The 23,160-nt window shown below is 45.3% G+C and overlaps 1 protein-coding gene across 1 annotated transcript in view; it reads right to left on the minus strand.

The window, feature by feature from the left end:
* Nucleotides 1-272: 272 nt before the first annotated feature.
* Nucleotides 273-23,160, minus strand: part of gbe1b (glucan (1,4-alpha-), branching enzyme 1b) — a 73,868-nt gene continuing 50,980 nt past the window's right edge. Inside the window, exons 14-16 of the mRNA XM_027012009.3 lie at nt 18,326-18,456; nt 9,921-10,038; nt 273-935 (exon numbers count right to left, since the gene is read on the minus strand). Of these exons, the coding sequence (XP_026867810.2) occupies nt 873-935; nt 9,921-10,038; nt 18,326-18,456 (312 nt within the window). The 3' untranslated portion in view covers nt 273-872. The remainder of the gene's footprint in view (nt 936-9,920; nt 10,039-18,325; nt 18,457-23,160) is intronic.

A 23,160-nucleotide genomic window follows, 5' to 3' on the forward strand; every position in this document is an offset into this window, starting at 1 on the left:
GGTGAGCTTTTACAGTCCAACGAAAAATAATATAAACCATAGTAAGACTGGACAGCAGATTGTAAGGATTGCTAATACTCATTAAGTAGGTTTCAAAATAAATGATTCAGTATAGCTAACCTTTAGTTCCTTACACTAAGGTTCCAGTGATACTTAAACTTGATCCTTGCTTTTACCAAGCTTTCTTATGGTCCAAGTGCTTTACTCAACAATATTAACACAAAAAAGTGCTTGTTTGTGCACCACACCCAGTAAATAGACCTTAATTCACATTTTAGATTAGATACTTGATGGAATTTATTACAATAAATATAAGCAAGCATTTTAATTAGTTTTGCATGGTACATTTGATGTTAATATGTAACTAAACAGACATATTTGACGTGGCTTTCAATTTCAAGAGCAATTTCAGTTTTCATAATAAAGTCTAATCAGACCTGCTTGTTTTTCCACGCAGAAACATGGGATTTGGCAACCAGGATTACAATCACCGACAGATTAACTGAAACTAAAGTCATCCAGCTACCCATTATATTAAACAGGACAGAACAGAGCACACGTCATTTACACAGTTTACTCAAGTTCAGTGGATTGAGATCTGAGGCTCCTGGTGGAGGTTCAGGTGAAGACAGTAACTGAGTAACTCTGAAAGTGCAGGGCACACAGGTGAGGGGGAGGTGTCAACACAGAGGTCAGGGGGAGGAGCCAACACAGAGGTCAGGGGGAGGAGTCAACACAGAGGTCAGGGGGAGAAGCCAACACAGCGGTCAGGGGGAGGAGCCAACACAGAGGTCAGGGGGAGGAGCCAACACAGAGGCTGATGGGTAGAGTGGATCAATCTATCAATCACCCGGTAAATCTGTGATCGTGTTTCAGTTGCCGTAGTCAATTTCCTCATTGGCCAGAACAACAGCTGTTCTACAAGGAATGTAAACCTGAGAGAGAGAGAGAGAGAGAGAGAGAGAGAGAGAGAGAGAGAGAGAGAGAGCATAAGGGGGAGAGAAACAGAGAGAGGTGAAACAGTAAGTAAGCCATACAAATTGCCTGCTGTGACCAGTTTTTGATGTGTGCCTATGATACACAAGCACCACCACCACTTTGCCAGATGCATGATGTCCATCAGCCCTTAACGAAGGTCTCAGACCACAGAACCCGCCCCATTCTCATGCCACCAGTGTGTCAGGGCTACTGATGTGCTGGCTCAGGCTCAGCGCCTGTGCGCTCTGTGCGCCCTTCTCCATCTCTGTGCAGTATGCACCTATAACACAGGTGCACGTAATGATGTGCCCAGTGAGAAAACCTGAACGCATTAAAGATTATCAAAAAAAAATGTTTAACAAAAAAGCTTTGATTTCATCTTAAACAGCTACTTTAGTAGAACTGATACACAAGACCATTATTAGCAGTATGAATAAACCTTGTTGTTTCTGTCTTTGGTTTTTCCATCAATCCTTTAATGGATTCTGTTGGAGAAGCATGTTAGCTGCAGGCCAGACGAACCTCCTGAGCGTCAGCAGGGCTGATCTCAGTACAGCGTGACGCCAAGCCAAAGTCCTCGCAGCTACTGTTAGGGTTTAAATAGCAGCCTCCCTTTTCCATGCCACAGCCTCATTTTGCAGGACCTGCCACGCTGCCATGGAAAACTGCCATTTCAGCTTTCAGCTGACATCCTGCCAAAATTTGATTCCTTTAACGTTTATTTATGTATTTGTGTAAACGTGTTTCTCCCTGTATGAGCAGCAGCCACAGCTGTAGGTCTCCACTCTCACTGTTTATCCTCTGCACATCTCCATGTCTGAGGCAATCAGCACTGACAAATATCTGAACACAAGACTGTGTATTTACAGTCGTGGCCAAAAGTTTTGAGACTGACATTTTGGTTTTCACAAATTTTACTGCCTGTTTTTTAGATCCTTTTGTCAGATGTTTATATGGTATAGTGAAATACAATTCTAAGCATAAGTTTTTTTTAACTTCGTATTCATAAATACAGCCGGTTCAAGCAAGGACTTAATATTTACAGTGTTCACCCTTCTTTTTTAAGACTTCTGCAGTTCACCTTGGCATGCTGCATATCAGCTTCCTGACTGATGGCAACCCATTCTTGCCTAATCAGTGCTTGGAGTTGATCAGTTTTTGTTTGTCCACCCTCTTTTTGAGGAGAGACCACAGGTTCTCACTGGGATTGAGATCTGGAGAGTTTCCTGGCCAGAAATTGATATCCAGCATGCCAAGGCAATTTGCAGAAGTCTTTGCTTAAACTGGATGTATTTTTCAATAAAATGTTAAAGAAATTATGAAATGCTTATAATTGTATTTCACTATACCATATAAACATCTGACAAAAAGAAACTGAAGCAGCAAACATTGTGAAAAACAAAATTTGTGTCAGTCTCAAAACGTTTGGCCACGATTGTAAATATCTGAGTTTACACGTCCGAGCAGAAATCCAAATTCACTGATATGACCCTGATATGGGAGCGTAAGCAGGGTCATGGGGAGATTTAGTACCAGGTTCAGTACCAGGGTGCCGTGTGTGACACACCTGTGGGTCGTGAGGTTCAGACACAGAGCTCGAGCTGGAAAGAGAGAACGAGAGCGAGGTAGACTGGGAGACAGAGAGGAAGAGAGGCACAGAGGGGCACAGAGAGAAAGTGGGGAAAGGTAGAGAGAGGTAGACAGAGGGAGAGAAGATGGAGGTGTTGTGAATGAATCGCTGCACCTGGTGAGACAAAACCCACCAGCATGTGGGACCTGCTACATGTCAACATTGTTTATTTTCTAGGCTTGAATAGAACAATCGTGACAATCAGCACCCAGAGAACCACACAGGTCCCCCTAACACTGTTACTGAAGTTCTCCAGACACACGCCGGTAAATGTACCAAACACACTTCACTATCTAGACAGGGATCCTCATACAGACACATCCACACTGGCCATCAACCTTGAGAGCATTAAACTAATTTAACTAATTAATACTCCACTTTCTTCTACAAGACGTCCTCACATCAACTAGCCTTAATGGAATAAACAACACTACTCACTATACACTACACACTATACACCACTCACTACACTCTACTCTCTACACTACACTCTACTCTCTACACACTACTCACTACACCCTACTCACTACTCACTACACTACACTCTACTCACTACTGTCTACTCACTACTCACTACACTCTACTCACTACACTGCACATTACACATTATAAATGTGTTAAAATATGCAATTTTGTCATTTTTATTCTCTTTTTTTTCAATCTTTTAACCTCAGATAACTACAAATGTGTTTTGATGGCATATAATAATGGAAAGAGAAATTGTGGCTAGGTGTGTATGTGTGTGTGTGTGTATGTGCGCGTGTGTGTATGTGTGTGTGTGTGTGTCCGTGCGTGCGTGTGTGTGTGTGTGTGTGTGTGCGTAAGTGCGTGTGTAGCTGTGTGTGTGTGTGTGTGTGTGTGTTCGTGTGCTTTATCTAGCAGGTCATGTCAAGCTCAAGGTCTCTTTTGTAAGACATATGAAGGTCTGTAGGTGCAGCTGTGAGTTGGCAGGAATCAGATGAAGGTCTGTAGGTGCGGGTGTGTCTCTCTCTGTGTGTGAATGCGCAGGCGTGTCTGTGTGTGTCTGTGTGTCTGAGTTGTCAGGGATCAGATGCCAGCAGGCCTGGCGAGTCTTTAGGATTTATTTCCCAGTGTAAAGGTTGAAGCCAAGAACCTTGAGCTGCCGGGCCAACATCCTCTACTTTTGCAGGGAAGAATTTTGCTTCACTTTCCACGGCATCTTTCTGTCTTTTTAAGTCTGTCCAGAGAGTCCCTGTGACTTCATGTTCACAAGTCTCTGCAGCTGCAGAAGGAGCACAGCTCTGCAGAGAGCCGCTGAAAAGCAGCGGAGAGAGAGAGAGGACCCGACGAGGCGAATCGCCACACGCCCTTCCAACACACGCTGAGCTAAAAAGCAAACTTCTGCAGGCTACGGGCACTGATGCTGTAACACTCTCAACTCTCAGATTTTTACACAGTTCTCATCTTAACCCACATCCATCCACCTCCCCATTTCTCTCTCCATCTCCTCCTCTCACTCTGAAATTGTACTGATCCAGAGTTCATATAATATGTGACTCAGTTCTTATGCCTCTCGCTCTCTCCTCCCCACTCCCTCCAAATCCCGGCTTGTTAAGACTGCAGTAAGGAATGAAACGCAGGCTGGATACTAATTCACTCAAGCACAGCATCCGCAAAGACCATTTTTACAAGGAAACGAAGACAGACTGAAGTTCAAGGTCAGTGTGACCTACTCTCATCACACCATGAGCTAAATGAAGCCACACAGCACACGCTACAATGCCAAGCACACTTCATTTTATTAACGTGATTAATGACCACATCTGGATTACTGTATAAAATTTAATTTAGAAACTAGTTTATTGGACAACGTTTAATTCTGTAAATAGAGATTAACACAAGATTAAGGACCTTTGTGGATTAAAATTCTGAGGATAAATGTAGGAGAAACCAGATACATACTATACACACCAGCTGTCTTTACACCAGACACACACTATACACAGCAACCTTTACACCAGATACACACTACACACACCAGCTGTCTTTACACCAGATACACACCATACACAACAACTATCTACACCAGATACACACTATACACACCAGCTGTCTTTACACCATACACACTATACACACCAGCTGTCTTTACACCAGATACACACTATACACACAAGCTGTCTTTACACCAGATACACACTATACACACCAGCTGTCTTTACACCAGATACACACTATACACACCAGCTGTCTTTACACCAGATACACACTATACACACCAGCTGTCTTTACACCAGATACACACTATACACTCCAGCTGTCTTTACACCAGATACACACTATACACACCAACTGTCTACACCAGATACACACTATACACACCAACTGTCTACAGCAGATACACACTATACACACCAACTGTCTACAGCAGATACACACTATACACACCAACTGTCTACACCAGATACACACTATACACACCATACACACCAACTGTCTACAGCAGATACACACTATACACACCAACTGTCTACACCAGATACACACTATACACACCAACTGTCTACACCAGATGCACACTATACACACCAACTGTCTACACCAGATGCACACTATACACACCAACTGTCTACAGCAGATACACTATACACACCAACTGTCTACAGCAGATACACACTATACACACCAACTGTCTACACCAGATACACACTATACACACCAACTGTCTACACCAGATACACACTATACACACCAACTGTCTACAGCAGATGCACACTATACACACCAACTGTCTACACCAGATGCACACTATACACACCAACTGTCTACACCAGATACACACTATACACACCAACTGTCTACACCAGATACACACTATACACACCAACTGTCTACACCAGAAACACACCATACACACCAGCTCTCTTTACACTTGATACACACTATACATTACATTAGTGTGATCGCACACCTTTCCTGGAGGCCCCGTGTTGCTACATTAAGGTGTTATTAAAGTTCTCTCTATTACAGGAGAACCTTAATAATGAGATACTGAATACTGAAATATCTCACACATATTCAGAAGTGGAATTTCTTTGTCACGCTAAACTTACACCAAGTGAAACGCAGTGTTCATGCCAGCGGTGCATCAGACTGTGGGAATCAGGCACACTTTGCGCTGCCGCTGTTCTGAGAGCCAGCTCAGAAGGCAGGAAGCAGAAAGAAGTGTTGTCCGTGTCCACGTCCGTCATTAGCGTGAGCTGCAGACTTGGCGACGCCTCCAGACGGCAAATGAGGGTTTACTGTCCCTCGCTGGAAGAGGGGACGCGCTGCTGACGCAGCCGCTACAGCAGAGGAGGAGACGGGGAGGATAACTCCACATCGACTCGTGTAGGCTTTGAAGCTATGGCCCTTAAATAAATGATGGAGAAAAAGTGCATGGGTATAAAAGGGAGCTGTTTTTTTGTGAGCACCTGCCAGCAGGGAGAGTGATTAATTCCCATCACACCGAGGCCTGTGAGACGGAGCGTCTGACACAGATGTAGAGGAATCTCGCTCAGAACGTCTCCTGCTCGTGCCTCGTGGGAACGATATTAGCCGGGCTTGTTAAGCTACACTCTGCACTTAGCAGAGACTGGGCAGGAGAGAGAATGCTGTGCTAGTTAATACAAAAGTTGGAAGAAAGAAAAAAAGGGATGCATAATTTCTTTTTTCTTTGGGGGGGGGGGGGGGGGCGTAACTAAAGTAAGTTGTTTTAATACAGCTGAGAACTGCAGGTGTGATGAATGCTGAGTGCCACTAGGAGTGGACTATCTGGCCTAACATGCTAAAGCACTTCACGTGAGCGAAGGATGCGGTTAAACATTTACTAAAAAAAGTTTCTCGCCAAATGAATTAAGCATTATGAGGGAAACATCTGAACCTCCCTCAAGCTTTACACTTACATAATCTGACAAACTGCTTTAATCTTGGTAGGCTCTGGAAAGGGGGGGTTTGAACATGCCATCATATTAAAGACCCACTGAGGACTCGTGACAGCAACCTCTGAACTGCAAAACTTCACAACTCAAACCCCAGCAGTAAACTCTCCATTATGGGACGCCTTCAACAGTGTTGCAAGAATTCAGGATTTTTTACAGTACAACTAAAATAGAAGAGAAACAGTAAAGATGCAAACCCACATTAGTGCAAGGGCATGTGAAGGTGGAGGGTATCTGGCATTCACTAGAATGGAGATCAATGTGGATCGACCTGCCTGCTCTCGAGTGGCACGATCAGTTTCAGAACAAATATGATTACTATGATCACCCTGAATTCGAGTAGAGGGATATTTCTGTAAGAGAACACAAACACATCTCAGCTCACATGTAATGCATAGTTCTGTAGCACTGTCCCTGACATCAGACACACCGGTGGACTGAAGACAGGTCAGACAGACAGGAGGCAAGGTCAGCCTTGGATTGGGGGTGTCTGGCTAATGCGGGAGCGGAGAGGAACAGTGTCGGTAGTGTTTTGCCTCTGTATTTGGGTGAAGCTTACAGAAATGCCAGCTCATATCTACAGCGCCCCCATTTCAGAGGATCATGAGTAAGTGGACAACTGGCTGTTAGTCTACGCCATTCAGGGAATGAATAGAAGGTCTAGAGTCTATAGGGTCTAAAGTCTAGAGGGTCTAGAGAGTCTATAGTGTCTAGATTCTAGAGGGTCTGGAGAGTCTATAGGGTCTACACAGTATATAGTGCCTATGGGCTAGAGGGTCTAGAGTCTAGAGGTCTATAGGTCTCTATAGGTCTAGAGTCTAGATAGTCTAGAGTCTGTAGGATGAAGAGTCTAGATGGTCTAGAGTCTAGAGGTTGTAGAGTCTAGAGGGTGCAGTCTATAGGGTTCTAGAGTCGGTTCTAGAAGTAGTTTCTGCATCTGTTGTCACTCAGCATGAAGACAGAAAAGGTGTGAGTGGCAGCAAAGCAGACCACCCTAAGGCTGCAGAACCAGTGAAAACCCAATAAGAGACACAGTCAAAGCACTTGACTTGTCGAATTCAACGGCCACGACATTCAGAAGCAAGAATGCAGACAAACCAAACAGCTCTGCAGATAGTAGCAGATAACGGGAGAAAACCTTCAGTCAATAAAGTGTTGACGAGCTATAGAACCTCATCTGGAACGCAGGCACAGATGTGACACAGATGGCTAACAGAAGAGCACACCAGCATGACTACTGGGAAGCCTGAAGGACAGAACACCTGAGCTACAGTATGATAAAAGAAAACCATGCAAATAGCCCACAGACATCTGGGAGAAGGCCTGACGTTAGGATGAGCTGCCCCTGTACCAGAATGACAAAGGAAGGAAACTGGAAAGTCAAAAAAAGTTGCTTATGACCCACAGTAGCACAGTGGCACAGAAGAACAGTAGCACACTAGCACAGTAGCACAGTGGCACAGGCAGGCATGGCTGCCACTGGGCGAAAGTGAGTCTGACAACACAAACTCACCGGAACCAGGAGGCCCAGAAAATGAGAGGCAATGTGGGCACATCTGGACATGAGCATAGCACACACATTACATGCCCTCACGCAAAGCAGGCATGCGCTGTTACCAAATACTAAACAGGACAACAGAGTATGTCCAAACGATTTGTCCAATATTTATTAATTCATTTCAAATGTTCTGCTGCACAGAGCTAAAACAGAAACTGCCTTTGTCCAATTACTTTTGCTGTATGCTTGTGCTTGGAGTTTGCATGTTTGTTTTGGACAAAGGCCCCAGTCTGTGGATGGACAGTCCCTGGTACCCTCCACACTGTCTGCTTTGCTCACCGTAAAGTTTTACAAACTTAATATCAGGAAAATATCACAGTTCATAAATGTTGCAAGATGCCTGAGTGGTTCAGATATCAGTTGTTTCTACAACCCGATTATCTGATAACAAATACCTTGAGGTTTTGTAATATAATGCTCATCTGCTTAAAGAGGAGCCTGTTTCTCCCTCACTGGAAGTACGACTCACCTACCGAAACTGCACAGAGCGCCCTAGTTTTGTCTCCGTGGTTTTAATCCCAGACACTTGTCACTTTCTGTTTCAAAAATTCTTTGTTAATGTGAATTCGACATGATATCAGAAATCCCCCCCCCATGTGCTGCACAACTGAAGTAAAAACGCAGGCGTCAGTGAAGTCTCTCTCCTTTCGCAGGCCCTGAGGTTAAAAGAGGGAAGGCGGATTTGTGAGTGGGTAGATAGGGCCGCGCAGCAAAAGCCACAGCCCGGAAATGAGGAGCTTCAGTTTCATGCTATGCACTTAATTTCAATCAAGCCCCTGGAAATAAAATATACAGTGTAAAAAAAGCTGCAATTGTACAGAGAGAGATTAAGTTAAGCTATGACAAGTTACGCTATGATTTAGCAGTGTATCCAGTTAATATTAAAGGTTTTGGTGAGTTGAGTAGCGTGTAGATCCAGTGCGTGTGTTTAACAAGCTTTACAGGAACCTCATGTCAGCTCAGAGACTCTGCATCTTAAAGTACAATTAATGTTTAAGTACAATTTAAAATAATCAGTTAGGCACTGGAAATAATCTAATCAGTATCCAAACTGGCCTTCAGTGCACTAGAGAAAACACAACAGCTTGAGGACAATCACTAAAACAATGTTAACTGTTTCCCACAGTCTCAAGAGTGCCAAGCTAGAAAACTTCTTGTGAGGTTCTAGAACCTCCTAGAAACCTCCACAGAGCTGTTCTATTTAAAAAAAGAACAAGACTAAAAACAAAATTCTCTCAGAGTTATCTTTCAGTGTGCTGATGAATGACTGGCTGGTGTGACAGATGTATTTGGGATGTTGTCTTGATCGATGTCATTTGTTGAGAAGCTACTGTATTGAAGCACAGAGGTGTGAAGGCTTTAACAGCCAGAAAGGCAGGTGTGTGTGGGTGCATGCAGGTGTGTGCAGGTATGTGCGGGTGTTTGTGGTCATGTACAGGTGTGCAGGGTTGTGTGCATGTGTGTGGGTGTGTACGGTTGTGTGCAGGTGTGTACGGTTGTGTGCAGGTGTGTGGGTATGTATGGTTGTGTACGGTTATGTGTGGTTGAGTGCGGGTGTGTACGGTTGTGTGCGGGTGTGTGGTTGTGTGCAGGTATGTGTGGGTGTGTGGTTGTGCGCAGGCATGCGTGGGTGTGTGGTTGTGCGCAGGTATGCGTGGTTGTGTGCAGGTATGTGTGGGTGTGTATGGTTGTGTGAAGGTATGTGTGGGTGTGTGGTTGTGTGCGGGTGTGTACGGTTGTGTGCGGGTGTGTGTGGTTGTGTGCAGGTGTGGTTGTGTGCAGGTGTGTAAAGATGGGGGCGGTCTGGGTCTACCTGCATGGAGTTGGCGCGCTCGTTGAAAGGGATGGGCTCTGTGAAGAAGTCCGTGTTGTGGTCGAGTCTGCCATGACCTCCATACTCAAGATCATCAGAGTCCAGCTTGATCCTGTATCTACAAAACAGGCTTTAAGGAGCATAGCAGGGAGTACAGGAGAGAACACAGGAGAGAACATAGCAGGGAGCACAGGAGAGAACACAGCAGGGAGCACAGGAGGGAACACATGAGAGAACACAGGAGAGAACACAGGAGAGAACACAGGAGGGAACACAGGAGGGAACACAGGAGGGAACACAGGATGGAGCACAGAAGGGATCACAGAAGGGATCACAGCAGGAAGCACAGGAGAGAACACAGGAGAGAGCACAGGATGGAGCACAGAAGGGATCACAGCAGGGAGCACAGGAGAGAACACAGGAGAGAACACAGGAGGGAACACAGGAGGGAACACAGGAGGGAACACAGGAGGGAACACAGGAGGGAACACAGGAAGGAACACAGGAAGGAACACAGGAGGGAACACAGGAGGGAACACAGGAGGGAACACAGGAGGGAACACAGGAAGGAACACAGGAGGGAACACAGGAGGGAACACTCACACTGACCCAAACCTGTACGTCTGAAATGTCTGTTCTACAATTATATTCATATGCATCTGCTTTATGGTGAAGGTAACAAAGAGTGAAACATAATTAATTAACTAACTGACTAAACAAGTGAATAACAAACATTAACAAACAGTTGTTTTTTATCTATGCATTTCTAAAACTGTACAGTCTGAGGAGATGTCAGTTTAGTGCAGACCCGTTGCTCTGAGCTCCTGGGAAACACTGACCCAGCCAAGAAATGAATGCCTGCACACACACACACACACACACACACACACACACACACACACACACACACACACACACACACACACACACACACGTAAACCTGCCTGCACATACGCACACACAGGTGCACAAACGTATGCATGCACACACACACATAAGCAGACAATGCACACACACACACATGCAGTCTCACACGTACACCAGCACACACGCAGTCTCTCAGTCTCACTCACACACACACACACACGCTGAGGAGCCACAACATCCAATTTTAGGCTAAATTATTTATCCATTTCAATATGTTAATAATGTATTCCATCAAAAACTGCTTCAAACAATAGCAAATGCACACATACAATCTCAGTCTATGCTGCACTCACTAAACTAAATATTTTAAAAAGTAATTGCTGAGACTCATGACCAGAATAAAGAAATATAGGTTAGGCATGGGAAAGCAGTCTATACAAGAATAACTAAGGCATGCTTTGGAGAAAACTGAAAATCATTTTTTATATTCTAGTGAACATTGTCCTCTGCAACATTGTCCTCAGTGGAAAAATAGTGTGACTCATGTGAGTGCTGAGATATTCCGTGTGAGCGCTGAGATGTTCCATTTGAGTGCTGAGATATTACTGAAATATTCCCTGTGAGTGCTGGGATATTCCATGTGAATGCTGAGATGTTCCATGTGAGTGCTGAGATTTGCTGAGATGTTCCGTGTGAGTGCTGAGATATTCTCTGTGAGTCCTCGGATATTGCTGAGATATTCTGTGTGAGTGCTGAGATATTGTTGAAATATTCTCTGTGAGTGCTGAGATGTTTTGTGTGAGTGCTGAGATATTGCTGAAATATTCCTTGTGAGTGCTGAGATGTTTTGTGTGAGTGCTGAGATGTTCCTTGTGAGTGCTAAGATGTTTTGTGTGAGTGCTGAGATGTTCCTTGTGAGTGCTAAGATGTTCTGTGTGAGTGCTGAGATGTTCCCTGTGAGTGCTGAGATATTCCCTGTGAGTGCTCGGATATTGCTGAGATATTCCATGTGAGTGCTGGGATATTGCTGAAATATTCCCTGAGTGCTGAGATGTTTTGTGTGAGTGCTGAGATATTCCATGTGAATGCTGAGATGTTCCATGTGAGTGCTGATATGTTCCATGTGAGTGCTGAGATATTGCTGAGATATTCTGTGTGAGTGCTGTGATGTTCCCTGTGAATGCTGAGATGTTCCATGTGAGTGCTGTAATGTTCCCTGTGAGTGCTGAGATATTCGGTGTGAGTGCTGAGATATTGCTGAAATATTCCCTGAGTGCTGAGATATTTTGTATGAGTGCTGAGATGTTCCATGCGAGTACTGAGATATTGCTGAAATATTCCCTGTGACTGCTGAGATATTGCTGAAATATTCCCTGTGAGTGCTGAGATGTTCCATGTGACTGCTGAGATTACATTTTACATTTGTGGCATTTAGCTGATGCTTTTATCCAAAGCAACTTACAATTATGACTGAGTACAACTTGAGCAATTGAGGGTTAAGGGCCTTTCTCAGGGGCCCAACAATGGGAACTTGGCAGTGGTGGGACTTGAACTAGCAACCTTCCGATTACAAGTACCTTAACCACTGAGCTACCACTGCTAAGATGTTCCGTGTGAGTGCTGAGATATTCCATGTTAAGTTCAAAGCTCTGCAGAGACGATACTGAATCAAGCCGACATCCTAAAAATGGAATTAGGCATTAGAGTTCTAATTATTATGAAAAAAGGTTGATCTGCTTGAAAACCTGTTGTGACAGTTCTGGCTAACCAGCTTGTCTCTGGCTGAGTTTAAATCTCATTAGCTGCTCAGCAGCCTAATGTGATGTGCTATTGTGTGAATGTTGAAAATCATGTTTGATTTTAGTAAAACAGCCCAAAACACCCTTTTGTATGACTAGATCTAGTTGCGTGTACAACTTGAGTAAAAAAACTCTCCTCTGACAGATCTTTCCCTCCCTCTCCAAACAGACTTAAAACAGTCCCATGTTGTCAGAAACATGCAGACAGCTGGTTAATTGGCTGCTTGACTAATCGCCTCCTTTTCCCATGAGGCAGTGCAGCAGTGTTGGTCTAGAGCACGCCCCACCCTCGCATCACTGACAGCTCTGATTAGTGGAGCTGCTGTGGGCCTGGTCTCCGCGTGGGGGAATGGAACTCTCCTCTCCTTCCATCACACTTCCTTTTTTCTAAATTCTTTTGCTGATAAACACAGAATGCATCATTTGGTGGTCTGTTCGAGGTGCTCACTCCGGTATCACTGCGTGGTCCTGATGTCGCACAGGCACCTGGGTTACGTTTCTGAGTCACACCCCCTCGATACACTCCCCTCCACATGATGTGTAACTCAACATATACAGAGTGCTTCCTGGATGTTGCATAAAAATTCTCTATGTGGTTATTTGCATTATTATATAATGGAATTTGGGTCTAATTTTTTCCAGTAAAAAGTTATTCACAGCCTCAAAACTTGTGTGTCTTTGTGCTTTTTCACTGGCGTTCGGAGTTCCCTGTGGGATTGAAACATGCCCCGATCCCTTTTTAAGTGTTCCGGAGAATTCAGCGCTGTGGTCATCGCTCGATCTGAATCTGAACCCTGATTATAAGTCTTCAGTCCAACATGCCTTCCAGCAGCATGTGATGGAGTCCCTGATCGCAGGACAGGAGCAGGGTATGTGGAGAGCTACAGTGGTCCACAGCTCTGCTAACCAGCACTCTTTAATGAGTTTGTCCCAGGAGGGTGAATTCTACTTAGATCTTTTTGTCACAAAAATATTGTCACAAAAATATTGTAACGTCACTCACTTACATTTTCATTAATACTTTATAATTAGAGGTCAAAAACGATGAACCTCGATCAGACCGTTGCTATCATAACACAGTTGTTTCCTCTAGTACACAGAACTATTTTCAGATCTCTTGCTAATTGTCTTTCGGCTTTGGTATTACAGAGCCCACTTTGAAGTTATACTGGTGGTGGCTTCAGATTTCCAGCACCACCCACAGTTCCCAGTAAAAGTGAAACTTTCCATTCTACAACCATCAGAGACCTGTCATGTAAGCAGGCTTTTAATTGCCTTTAATTATCTTGCTCATTATTCCAAATGTACAAACCATAGCCAAAAGCGTGCTGACCCTGAAGAGAGGCCACAGTTTTGCTTCCCTTTTCATGCTACGTCGAGGACCAGCAACGCAAGTTTCCTCCGGCTGAAAGCAGCCTCAGCGATGCCGGAGCGTTTGAAGTTGCAGCTACAGAGCGGCGAGCCAGGCGCGAAGGGAGGCACTGAGAAGTACTGGAATCAGCACAGGCTGGCCCTCGGTGCATTCAAACTCCCCAAATCAAGTGGAGAGAGAGAGAGAGAGAGAGAGAGAGAGAGAGAGAGAGAGAGAGAGAGAGAGAGAGGGGCCGGGAGGTATAAAGAAAAAGAGACAGATAGAGAAAGAGCAAGGGAGAGAAAGAGGGAGAGAGAGGGGGGGAGCGAATGAAGGGAGGTATAAAGAAAAAGAGAAAGAGATGGAGGAGAGAGCAAGGGAGAGAGAGAGAGAGAGAGAGAGAGAGAGAGAGAGGGAGGGAGAGGGGGGAAAGGGAGAGAGAGAGAAGGGGGAGAGAGAGGGAGAGAGAAAGGGAGAGAGGACAGTATCTATTTGGAGAGAGGGAGAGAGAGAGAGAGGGAGAAAGAGAGAGAGAGAGAGAGGGAGGGAGGGGGAAGGGAGAGAGAGAGAGGGAGGGAGAGAGAGAGAGAGAGAGGGGGGGAGCGAATGAAGGGAGGTATAAAGAAAAAGAGAAAGATGGAGGAGAGAGCAAGGGAGAGGGAGAGAGAGAGGGGGAGAGAGAAAGGGAGAGAGAGAGAGAAACAATAACCTTGACAGTCCACAAAATGGAAGCATCATGTATTGATCACTATCCATAACCATTAGGTCTGTTACCTCACTGTGTCAACCAGGACCAAAGCACCTAAACAATCTCTGTGTGTGTGCGTTTGTGTGTGTACATGAATTTTCATTCAGCACTCTATGGCACAGATATAGTAATGGTACTCCAGCACTGAAATGGTAGTTCAAGGCTTTTAGCCATTATGTTTTTGTTGGTGTTTACAGTGCTAGAGACTGAAGCACCATTATCTCAGGGCTTCCAAACCTGGAGCAGCTCTGAGGAGATGGGAATAGGAATGGGAGGAAAGAGGCAAGCGCACCCCCTGGAGGTGAACGCAGGACGGACGCGCCATGCAGAGCTCCCTCTGGGTGATGGTGGAGTGGGAGTGTTGTGGAGGAACCGGAGTTAAAGGTTCTCCTCAGAGACAACAGCCGTCAACAGCACAGCCAGAGTGTGAGAGCCCAGTGACGCGGTTCAGCCCAGAGCAGGTTCTTGTAAAGTTGGAGCGCTGGCGTTTTCTCTCGCTCTACAGTATAAAGATTGAAAAACCCAACATGTACAGGGACGTGTTTTCCATGCGCAGGGACATGTCCCTGCACGATGCACAGCAGCCTAAACGTTATTATTGTTTGGTTAAAATAATTTTAGATAAAAGCTGGGTTTCCTTCTATGACACTTCTTAAAGTGCTACTTTCTTTCTCATTTTGTTAAGAAAACAGTTCACAGCTTGTACGGGGAGCGAGGAAACCGGACACACCGGAGCGGAGTCGGAGGGGAAGGACTATAGAGCATGCCGAGCGAGGAGCGGGAATGAGAAAGCTGGAGTGGAGTTGGAGTGATTACGCAACGCTTTGAGCGAGAAGCGGAATGCTCTGCTCCGTTCAGGACGACGGAATACTGTTGAAATCGGACATTTCTGAGACGGGTTATTGAGCGTGTTGTCTCAGTGGGAGCAGCTTAGCTAGTCCCTAGCTGATCCAGTCCTTCATGAAGACTCTCAGGCTCCGCTACCTGAAGGGGACACTTGTGTTTGTTGACACTTGTGAGGCTTCTACTTGTAAGTTTTCCGATTAAATTAACCCCATTTGTACATGGCTTCCATGGGTTTGATGTAGGACACACGTTCTCATATGCAACTCACGCCTTCTCTAAAACCCACTTGTGTGGTGAGTCAGTCTCGTGACTCTAATATAGTCTCACGTTTAAGGTTGTGGTTGTTTAAGATGTCAAATGTCTGCTGCCCACTGTGAGCCATGTGGCAGACTGCTGTCCTGGGGCCGCCGGTTGCGTGTTCAGGGAGGGTCTGCAGACACAGCTGAACCAATCAGAGAGGGGTGCAGGTAAATGCCCATGACAGACCATAAGAGAGAGAGGTGACCTGACTCTGCTGCAGATGGTGGTGGTATGCTGTCCCATCAAAATCAGCCCAGGCCTGACAGGTAGCGGCTTCACACAGACGCCCAGCTATGAATTACAAGTCTGCAATCAGCTGGAGGTATTGAAGTGTCTGGAGTGTGCACACATTCAGAGAGAGACAGAGAGAGAGAAACAGAAAGAAGAAGAAGAAGAAGAAGAAGAAGAAAACGGACAGATTGCAGCCCGTGTCAGGAACTGATGTCAGAATGATAATAGTGCTGTTTACTGCAAAATGCTAAAGTCGGGGAATATACTTGCAATCTTTTCATCTCAAACTATATTTCTTCTTTTTTCTATTGAATAAAGATAGCAGGTTTGAGAACTAAGAATGGTGGCCATTTCACTGGAATAATGTAGAAACACATTCTGTTTCTGGACCTGTAAAGATGGGAAAAACCTAATAAACCACGCCCCTACACGATCCAGCAAACATAAACATATAGACATAAACCAGGCCCCTACACGATCCAGCAAACCCAAACATCCAGACATAAACCACACCCCTACACGATCCACCAAACCCAAACATACAGACATACGCCCCTACAAGATCCAGCAAACCCAAACATATAGACATAAACCAGGCCCCTACACGATCCAGCAAACCCAAACATAAAGATATAAACCACGCCCCTACACGATCCAGCAAACCCAAACATCCAGACATAAACCACGCCCCTACACGATCCAGCAAACCCAAACATCCAGACATAAACCACGCCCCTACACAATCCAGCAAACCCAAACATCCAGACATAAACCACACCCCTACACGATCCACCAAACCCAAACATACAGACATACGCCCCTACAAGATCCAGCAAACCCAAATATACAGACATAAACCACGCCCCTACACGATCCAGCAAACATAAACATATAGATGTACACCAAGCCCCTTACACAACTCATATTCCAACACTGTTGAGAAATGTCAATATTTGCAAATTATAAAAACACATTTTAGTGCTTTAAACCAATGCTCATATTCTAAGATTTTTAGGAATTGGTTAATACCTCTAAAGTAATTTCAGATTTCAATTATTTTCAATTAATGTAAAAGACGCAAGAGTTCAGTAATCCAGGAGCAAAGGGGAGGGGAGGTAAAAAAGAACACACACACACACACACACGCACGCACGCACACACACACACACACAGACACACACACACACTTGGTCTGTGCAATCAGTAGATATCATCTATCCAGCACCGCTTCCCATTGCCACGGCAACACACATGGCTCCTCCCATCTACACACCCACTTCTGAAATCAATCCAAAGATGCAACGCTGTGCTACTTTTCTCGGCACACTGGCATACTTAAACAGAAGTGTGTGTGTGTGTGTGTATGTATGTGTATGTGTGTGTGTGTGTGAAGGCTGAGGTTTAATGAAAAAGCACTCTGGACTTGTTGGGCCAGCCTTGTTTACTTCCTCCGAGTCAGAGTGGCACTTTCATCTGTCTTCTGCTCTAATTGGATCCTCTGCTCCTCTCCTTCACAGAGCTGTGTCTGTCTCTCTCTCTCTCACACACACACACACACACACACACACACACACACACACACACACACACACACACTCCTCTCCTTCACAGAGCTGTGTCACAAACACACACACTCCTATCCTTCACGGAGCTGTGTTACCAGCCTCACAGCAGCACATATTACTTTATACACACACAAACGCACATACACACAAATGCACATATACATGCACACAAATATAAACTCACCACAACTGTGTGTGTGTGTACTCCTTTCTCAGCATCACAGCTACTGCATATGGCCACTGAGGTATTTGCATTTCATCCATGTCATTTGTGTCTCACACACACACACACACACACACACACACACACACACACACACACACACTCACACTCACACTCACACTCACACTGCTTCCTCCATTCTCTAGTTCTAAACACAAGTCTCTAGTTCTCTCAGGCACTACACAGACAGACAGGAAAACTCCTCCCAGGCCCCGAGCTGAAGCTTTTCATAGTAGGAACTTTATTTGGGGCTCCTCTCTAAAGGTAGCAATGGAAGAAAATGGCAGAGGAATCCTGTGGTAGCACTCAGGAGCCCAGCAACACAGCAGGCTTTAGTGTCTATATACACACATACACACCACTGTGGAGAATCCCTCCGGCTGCTGGCTCACCCAGTCCATCGGCCATGAGTGCATTCGTGTGTGTGCTACATACGTGATCTGGGCTTGTCAGGGGAGGGAGGAGGTAAGGATACTTCCCAGGGGTTCCCACTGCTACTCGGTAACTGCTGTAGCTGTTTGTCGGGTGGAAGTTGAAGACGAAGACCACGTCACCTCTCTCAAAAATGATCACCTTGTCTCCTTCATGCTTTGTGCTGACGTAGGCCTAAAGCAGAAACAAGAGAGTCTTCACAGTCAGAGGACATCCTTTACCCAAGAAGCTACACCAGACAACCTGTCATTAGTTCCATGTCCTAATAAGGAGAGACACGCCAGAAATCCAGGTTATAGTGTCAGTGGCTCAGTGCAGGTTACTCAGTGCAGGCCCAGTGGGCGCACTGGGAACACAGGGACAGGTCAAATACCTCTCACAGGTCTACTGGGTTTGTACTGCAAAGAAAATCCAGCGTGAGGTGTGTGTGTGTGAGGGGTGCATGTATTGTGTATGTGAGAGGTGTGTGCATGGTGTGTGAGTGTGTGTGTGTGTGTGTGTGTGTGTGTGTGGGGTGCATGTGTTGTGCATGTGAGGTGTGTGTGTGTATGTGTGCCCAGTATGTTTCAGAGTAAGGTGACACCAGTTTCTGCTTTGTGCCAGCCAGGCCCTGTGGCCTTTACTAACAAGCGACTCTCAAGCTTGTTCACCCTCCTCAACAGAGCTGAGAAGGTAGAAGGTGTACGCCTGTCTGCTTCCAGATGTCTTTACTGGAACCTGTGGATGCCGGATGGGAAAACATCTCAGCTGAGGACTGGGATGACTGGTTGTGATATGCAGGACAGATTCTCAGGGCCTTTTCTCAGTCTTTCAGATGCAGAAATGAGCTCAGAACAGAAGGTTTGTGATGCCCTGCCCAGTCTTGCTTGGTTCTATGGTTTGATATGGTCCAGTCTCGGTACTAAATGAGCCAGGAGGTTGTACATGTACCCTTACTACTGGTTCAGCAGCTTCCTCGGCAGTAGCACACCAGACGGGGAAACAGTAGGTCAGTGTGAAGTACAACTGTATAAATATATGCATCATGAACTCTATGGGTGAGGTGTTGTCCAACACTATTCCTGATAAAATAAATTATTTTGTGAATATGAGGTTCATATGAAGGCAGGGTAAGAATGAGAAGATTTATTGTCATCATATTTGTGTACAATGAAATTTGTATCACAATAAAAAGCAGAGTACTCCTTGCAGGCCAAGCTACGGACCTGATAGCGCCGGCTCTGGGGAATACTACGGTATCAGAACCCTGACTGTGGGCAAATACTACGGTATCAGAACTCCGGCTCTGGGGAATATTACAGTATCAGAACCCTGATTCTGTGGAATACTATGGTATCAGAACCCTGACTCTGGGGAATACTACGGTATCAGAACTCCAGCTCTGGGGAATACTACGGTATCAGAACCCTAACTCTGGGCAATACTATGGTATCAGAACTCCGGCTCTGGGGAATATTACGGTATCAGAACCCTGACTCTGTGGAATACTATGGTATCAGAACCCTGACTCTGGGGAATACTACGGTATCAGAACTCCAGCTCTGGGGAATACTATGGTATCAGAACCCTAACTCTGGGCAATACTATGGTATCAGAACTCCGGCTCTGGGGAATATTACGGTATCAGAACCCTGACTCTGGGGAATACTACGGTATCAGAACTCCAGCTCTGGGGAATACTACGGTATCAGAATTCTGGCTCTGGGGAATACTATGGTATCAGAACTCCAGCTCTGAACGATTTCCTTTGTGGAGTTGATGTCAGAGACCTTTGGGATGGTCTGATCCTTGATCCCAGACCATGGGGGTCCACTGCAGTATTCCCACTAGAGTTATGGTTATTCCCACTATGGTTAGGATTATTCTCACTATGGTTATGGTTATTTTCACTATTGTTAGGGTTAGAGTTAGGGTTATTCCCTACCAGGGGGTTAGGGTTATCCCCACTAGGGTCAGGGTTATTCCCACTAGGGTCAGGGTTATTCCTTCTCATACCCAGAGAAAGCTGGCTCCAGAGTCAGGATTATGTTAATTGATTTCTCCACTGTTCAACACCATCCTGCCTTTGACTGGGAAATAAACTGAAGGTGATGTGACACCCCCACAGTCTCCTGGATTAGGGGCTAACAGACCCACAGGCCAGAGTTTGATAAGCTCCAAGCCCGTGTGTGGGAGACTGCCGTCAGCAACACTGGGCCATCTCAGGCTCCTACCTGGTCTGTCTTCCCCTTCAGCTGCTACACATCAAACCATGCACAGGTTCTCTGGAGCCTGACAGTGGAGATGAGTCACGCTACAGAAAGCTGGCCGTCTCCGTGTACAGTGTAGGGAAAACCAACCACAGCTCAACATCACTGAGACAAAAGACCTGGTGTTGAAGTTCGGGCCGGTTAGGGAGCCTCTCAGACCCGCGCGGGTGGATGGCACAGAATGGTGTGGTTCTACAGGTATCTGGCTTAGTCTGCCAGTCAATAGCAGCAGTGATTTTTTTCTACACTGTGATCTGTTGAGAGAGTCACTGCAAAGGAGGCCAAACATCTCAATATTCAGAATAGAAACTCAATTCCACCACAGCACACACCTGCTCCTACTGGGAGAAGAGGACAGGAGTAAAACTGGAGAATATTTTGAACAATCTCTGCCACTCTCTTCCATGACTCGATATCCTGCAGCACCTTCAGGTACCAGCTCATCCCAACTCATCCCAGCTCGGGGTTGTAGGATGTGCTGCAGGAGAGCTGTACCGTCAGCTCCTCCACAACACCTCCTCCTGACCTGCAACTATCAGGCTCCACAACACCTCCTCCTGACTAACCCATGGTCCAATCAATCAATCAATCAATAAATCAATCAATCAATCAATCAATCAATGTATCTATATCTCTATGGTTGTGTCTACTGACATTCACCATGATTGTTGTTTATAAGCACACACTTAATCCATACTGCATTTTCTGTACTAATTTTATCCCTTGTTGTTTTGCTTTTGCGTCATGTCAGTTAACTACTTGTTTGTGAATGTGTATTCCGTGTTGAGTGTTTTACCCAAGGGATCAATGAAGCACTCCGCCACCCATCCAGCTGAAATCTTTCCACATGTAATAAGAGGTTATGACTGTGTTTCTGACTCCGGCTTTAGTGTCCCACCCGGTGAGCCACTGTAGAGACAGAGCACTGCTGCAGCAACAATGAGACAAGCTCTCTGATTGGCTAGGACTCCAGGCCACACGGACAGCAAACAGAGCAGAACGGTCTGCTCTCTCCTTGGCATTCGTTTACCGCCTCACTTTACTGTGAAGATATGGATTCACAGCTCTGATGGGACTGCACAAAAACAGACTCATTTTCCTCAATGCCGTGAACTAACCTTGGGAGCACTAAGTATCTGTTAACAAACTAATGCCCATTACTCAAATACCAGAAGGTGAACTGCTCTAGACGTTATGTTACTTAAAGCTGAACCTGAATTCTGTACATATTAAAAATGCCCCACAGTCCTTGAATAGCATAAATGAAAAACTAGGACTGGACCAGACCGGATGAGACTGGACAAAGACTGGAACCTGTGGATGCCGGATGGGAAAACATCTCAGCTGAGGACTGGGATGACTGGTTGTGATATGCAGGATGGATTCTCAGGGCCTTTTCTCAGTCTTTCAGATGCAGAAATGAGCTCAGAACAGAAGGTTTGTGATGCCCTGCCCAGTCTTGCTTGGTTCTATGGTTTGATATGGTCCAGTCTCGGTACTAAATGAGCCAGGAGGTTGTACATGTACCCTTACTACTGGTTCAGCAGCTTCCTCGGCAGTAGCACACCAGACGGGGAAACAGTAGGTCAGTGTGAAGTACAACTGTATAAATATATGCATCATGAACTCTATGGGTGAGGTGTTGTCCAACACTATTCCTGATAAAATAAATTATTTTGTGAATATGAGGTTCACATGAAGGCAGGGTAAGAATGAGAAGATTTATTGTCATCATATTTGTGTACAATGAAATTTGTATCATGATAAAAAGCAGAGTACTCCTTGCAGGCCAAGCTACGGACCTGATAGCGCCGGCTCTGGGGAATACTACGGTATCAGAACCCTGACTGTGGGCAAATACTACGGTATCAGAACTCCGACTCTGGGGAATATTACGGTATCAGAACCCTGACTCTGTGGAATACTATGGTATCAGAACCCTGACTCTGGGGAATACTACTCCTGTCCTCTTCTCCCAGTTGGAGCAGGTGTGTGCTGTGGTGGAATTGAGTTTCTATTCTGAATAGCATAAATGAAAAACTAGGACTAGACCAGACCGGATGAGTCTGGACTGATCTTGTTCACTTCCAGGATTACTTTAAGACACCGATGCTCTAACCACAATTCTGCTGTGAAAGCAAAAACATCATTGTGCCATTTCAAAATAATTTAAGTCTCTATTTTACACACAGTGTTGCTCCTGTACCTTACCTGCGTGAACAGGTTGACCCTGGTGCTAGAAACACCAAGGTCATGTGTTTCCAGGGAGCACACGTACTGTCACACTGATAAATTTGGCATTCACTCTGGCTAGTGTCTACTGACTCAAATCGGAGCGTTTTCATATTGGCAGGGCTGATTAACACCAGTCAGTGGTACAATGCTAAATGTCCATTGGCAAAATCGTGTCTTCTTGCCATTATAGTCCTTCACAAACTTTGAAAAGGTCTATTTGGAAGTTCTTGCTGGTTTCATTGGTACACACTGGAGCCCCTCTGCCGTCATGAACAATTGGTTTTGCCTAATCTCCATCTTCCTAATTTCTATTTTTCTCGACCAATGGTCAGTTTCTGACCATATAGCTATAAAACAGGTGTACCTGCTAAATTGGCCAGCATGTATGCGCATC

This window comes from Electrophorus electricus, chromosome 17 (assembly GCF_041902795.1).
Source record: "Electrophorus electricus isolate QZ-2024a chromosome 17, ASM4190279v1, whole genome shotgun sequence".
In the NCBI taxonomy this organism is placed as follows: Eukaryota; Metazoa; Chordata; class Actinopteri; order Gymnotiformes; family Gymnotidae; genus Electrophorus; species Electrophorus electricus.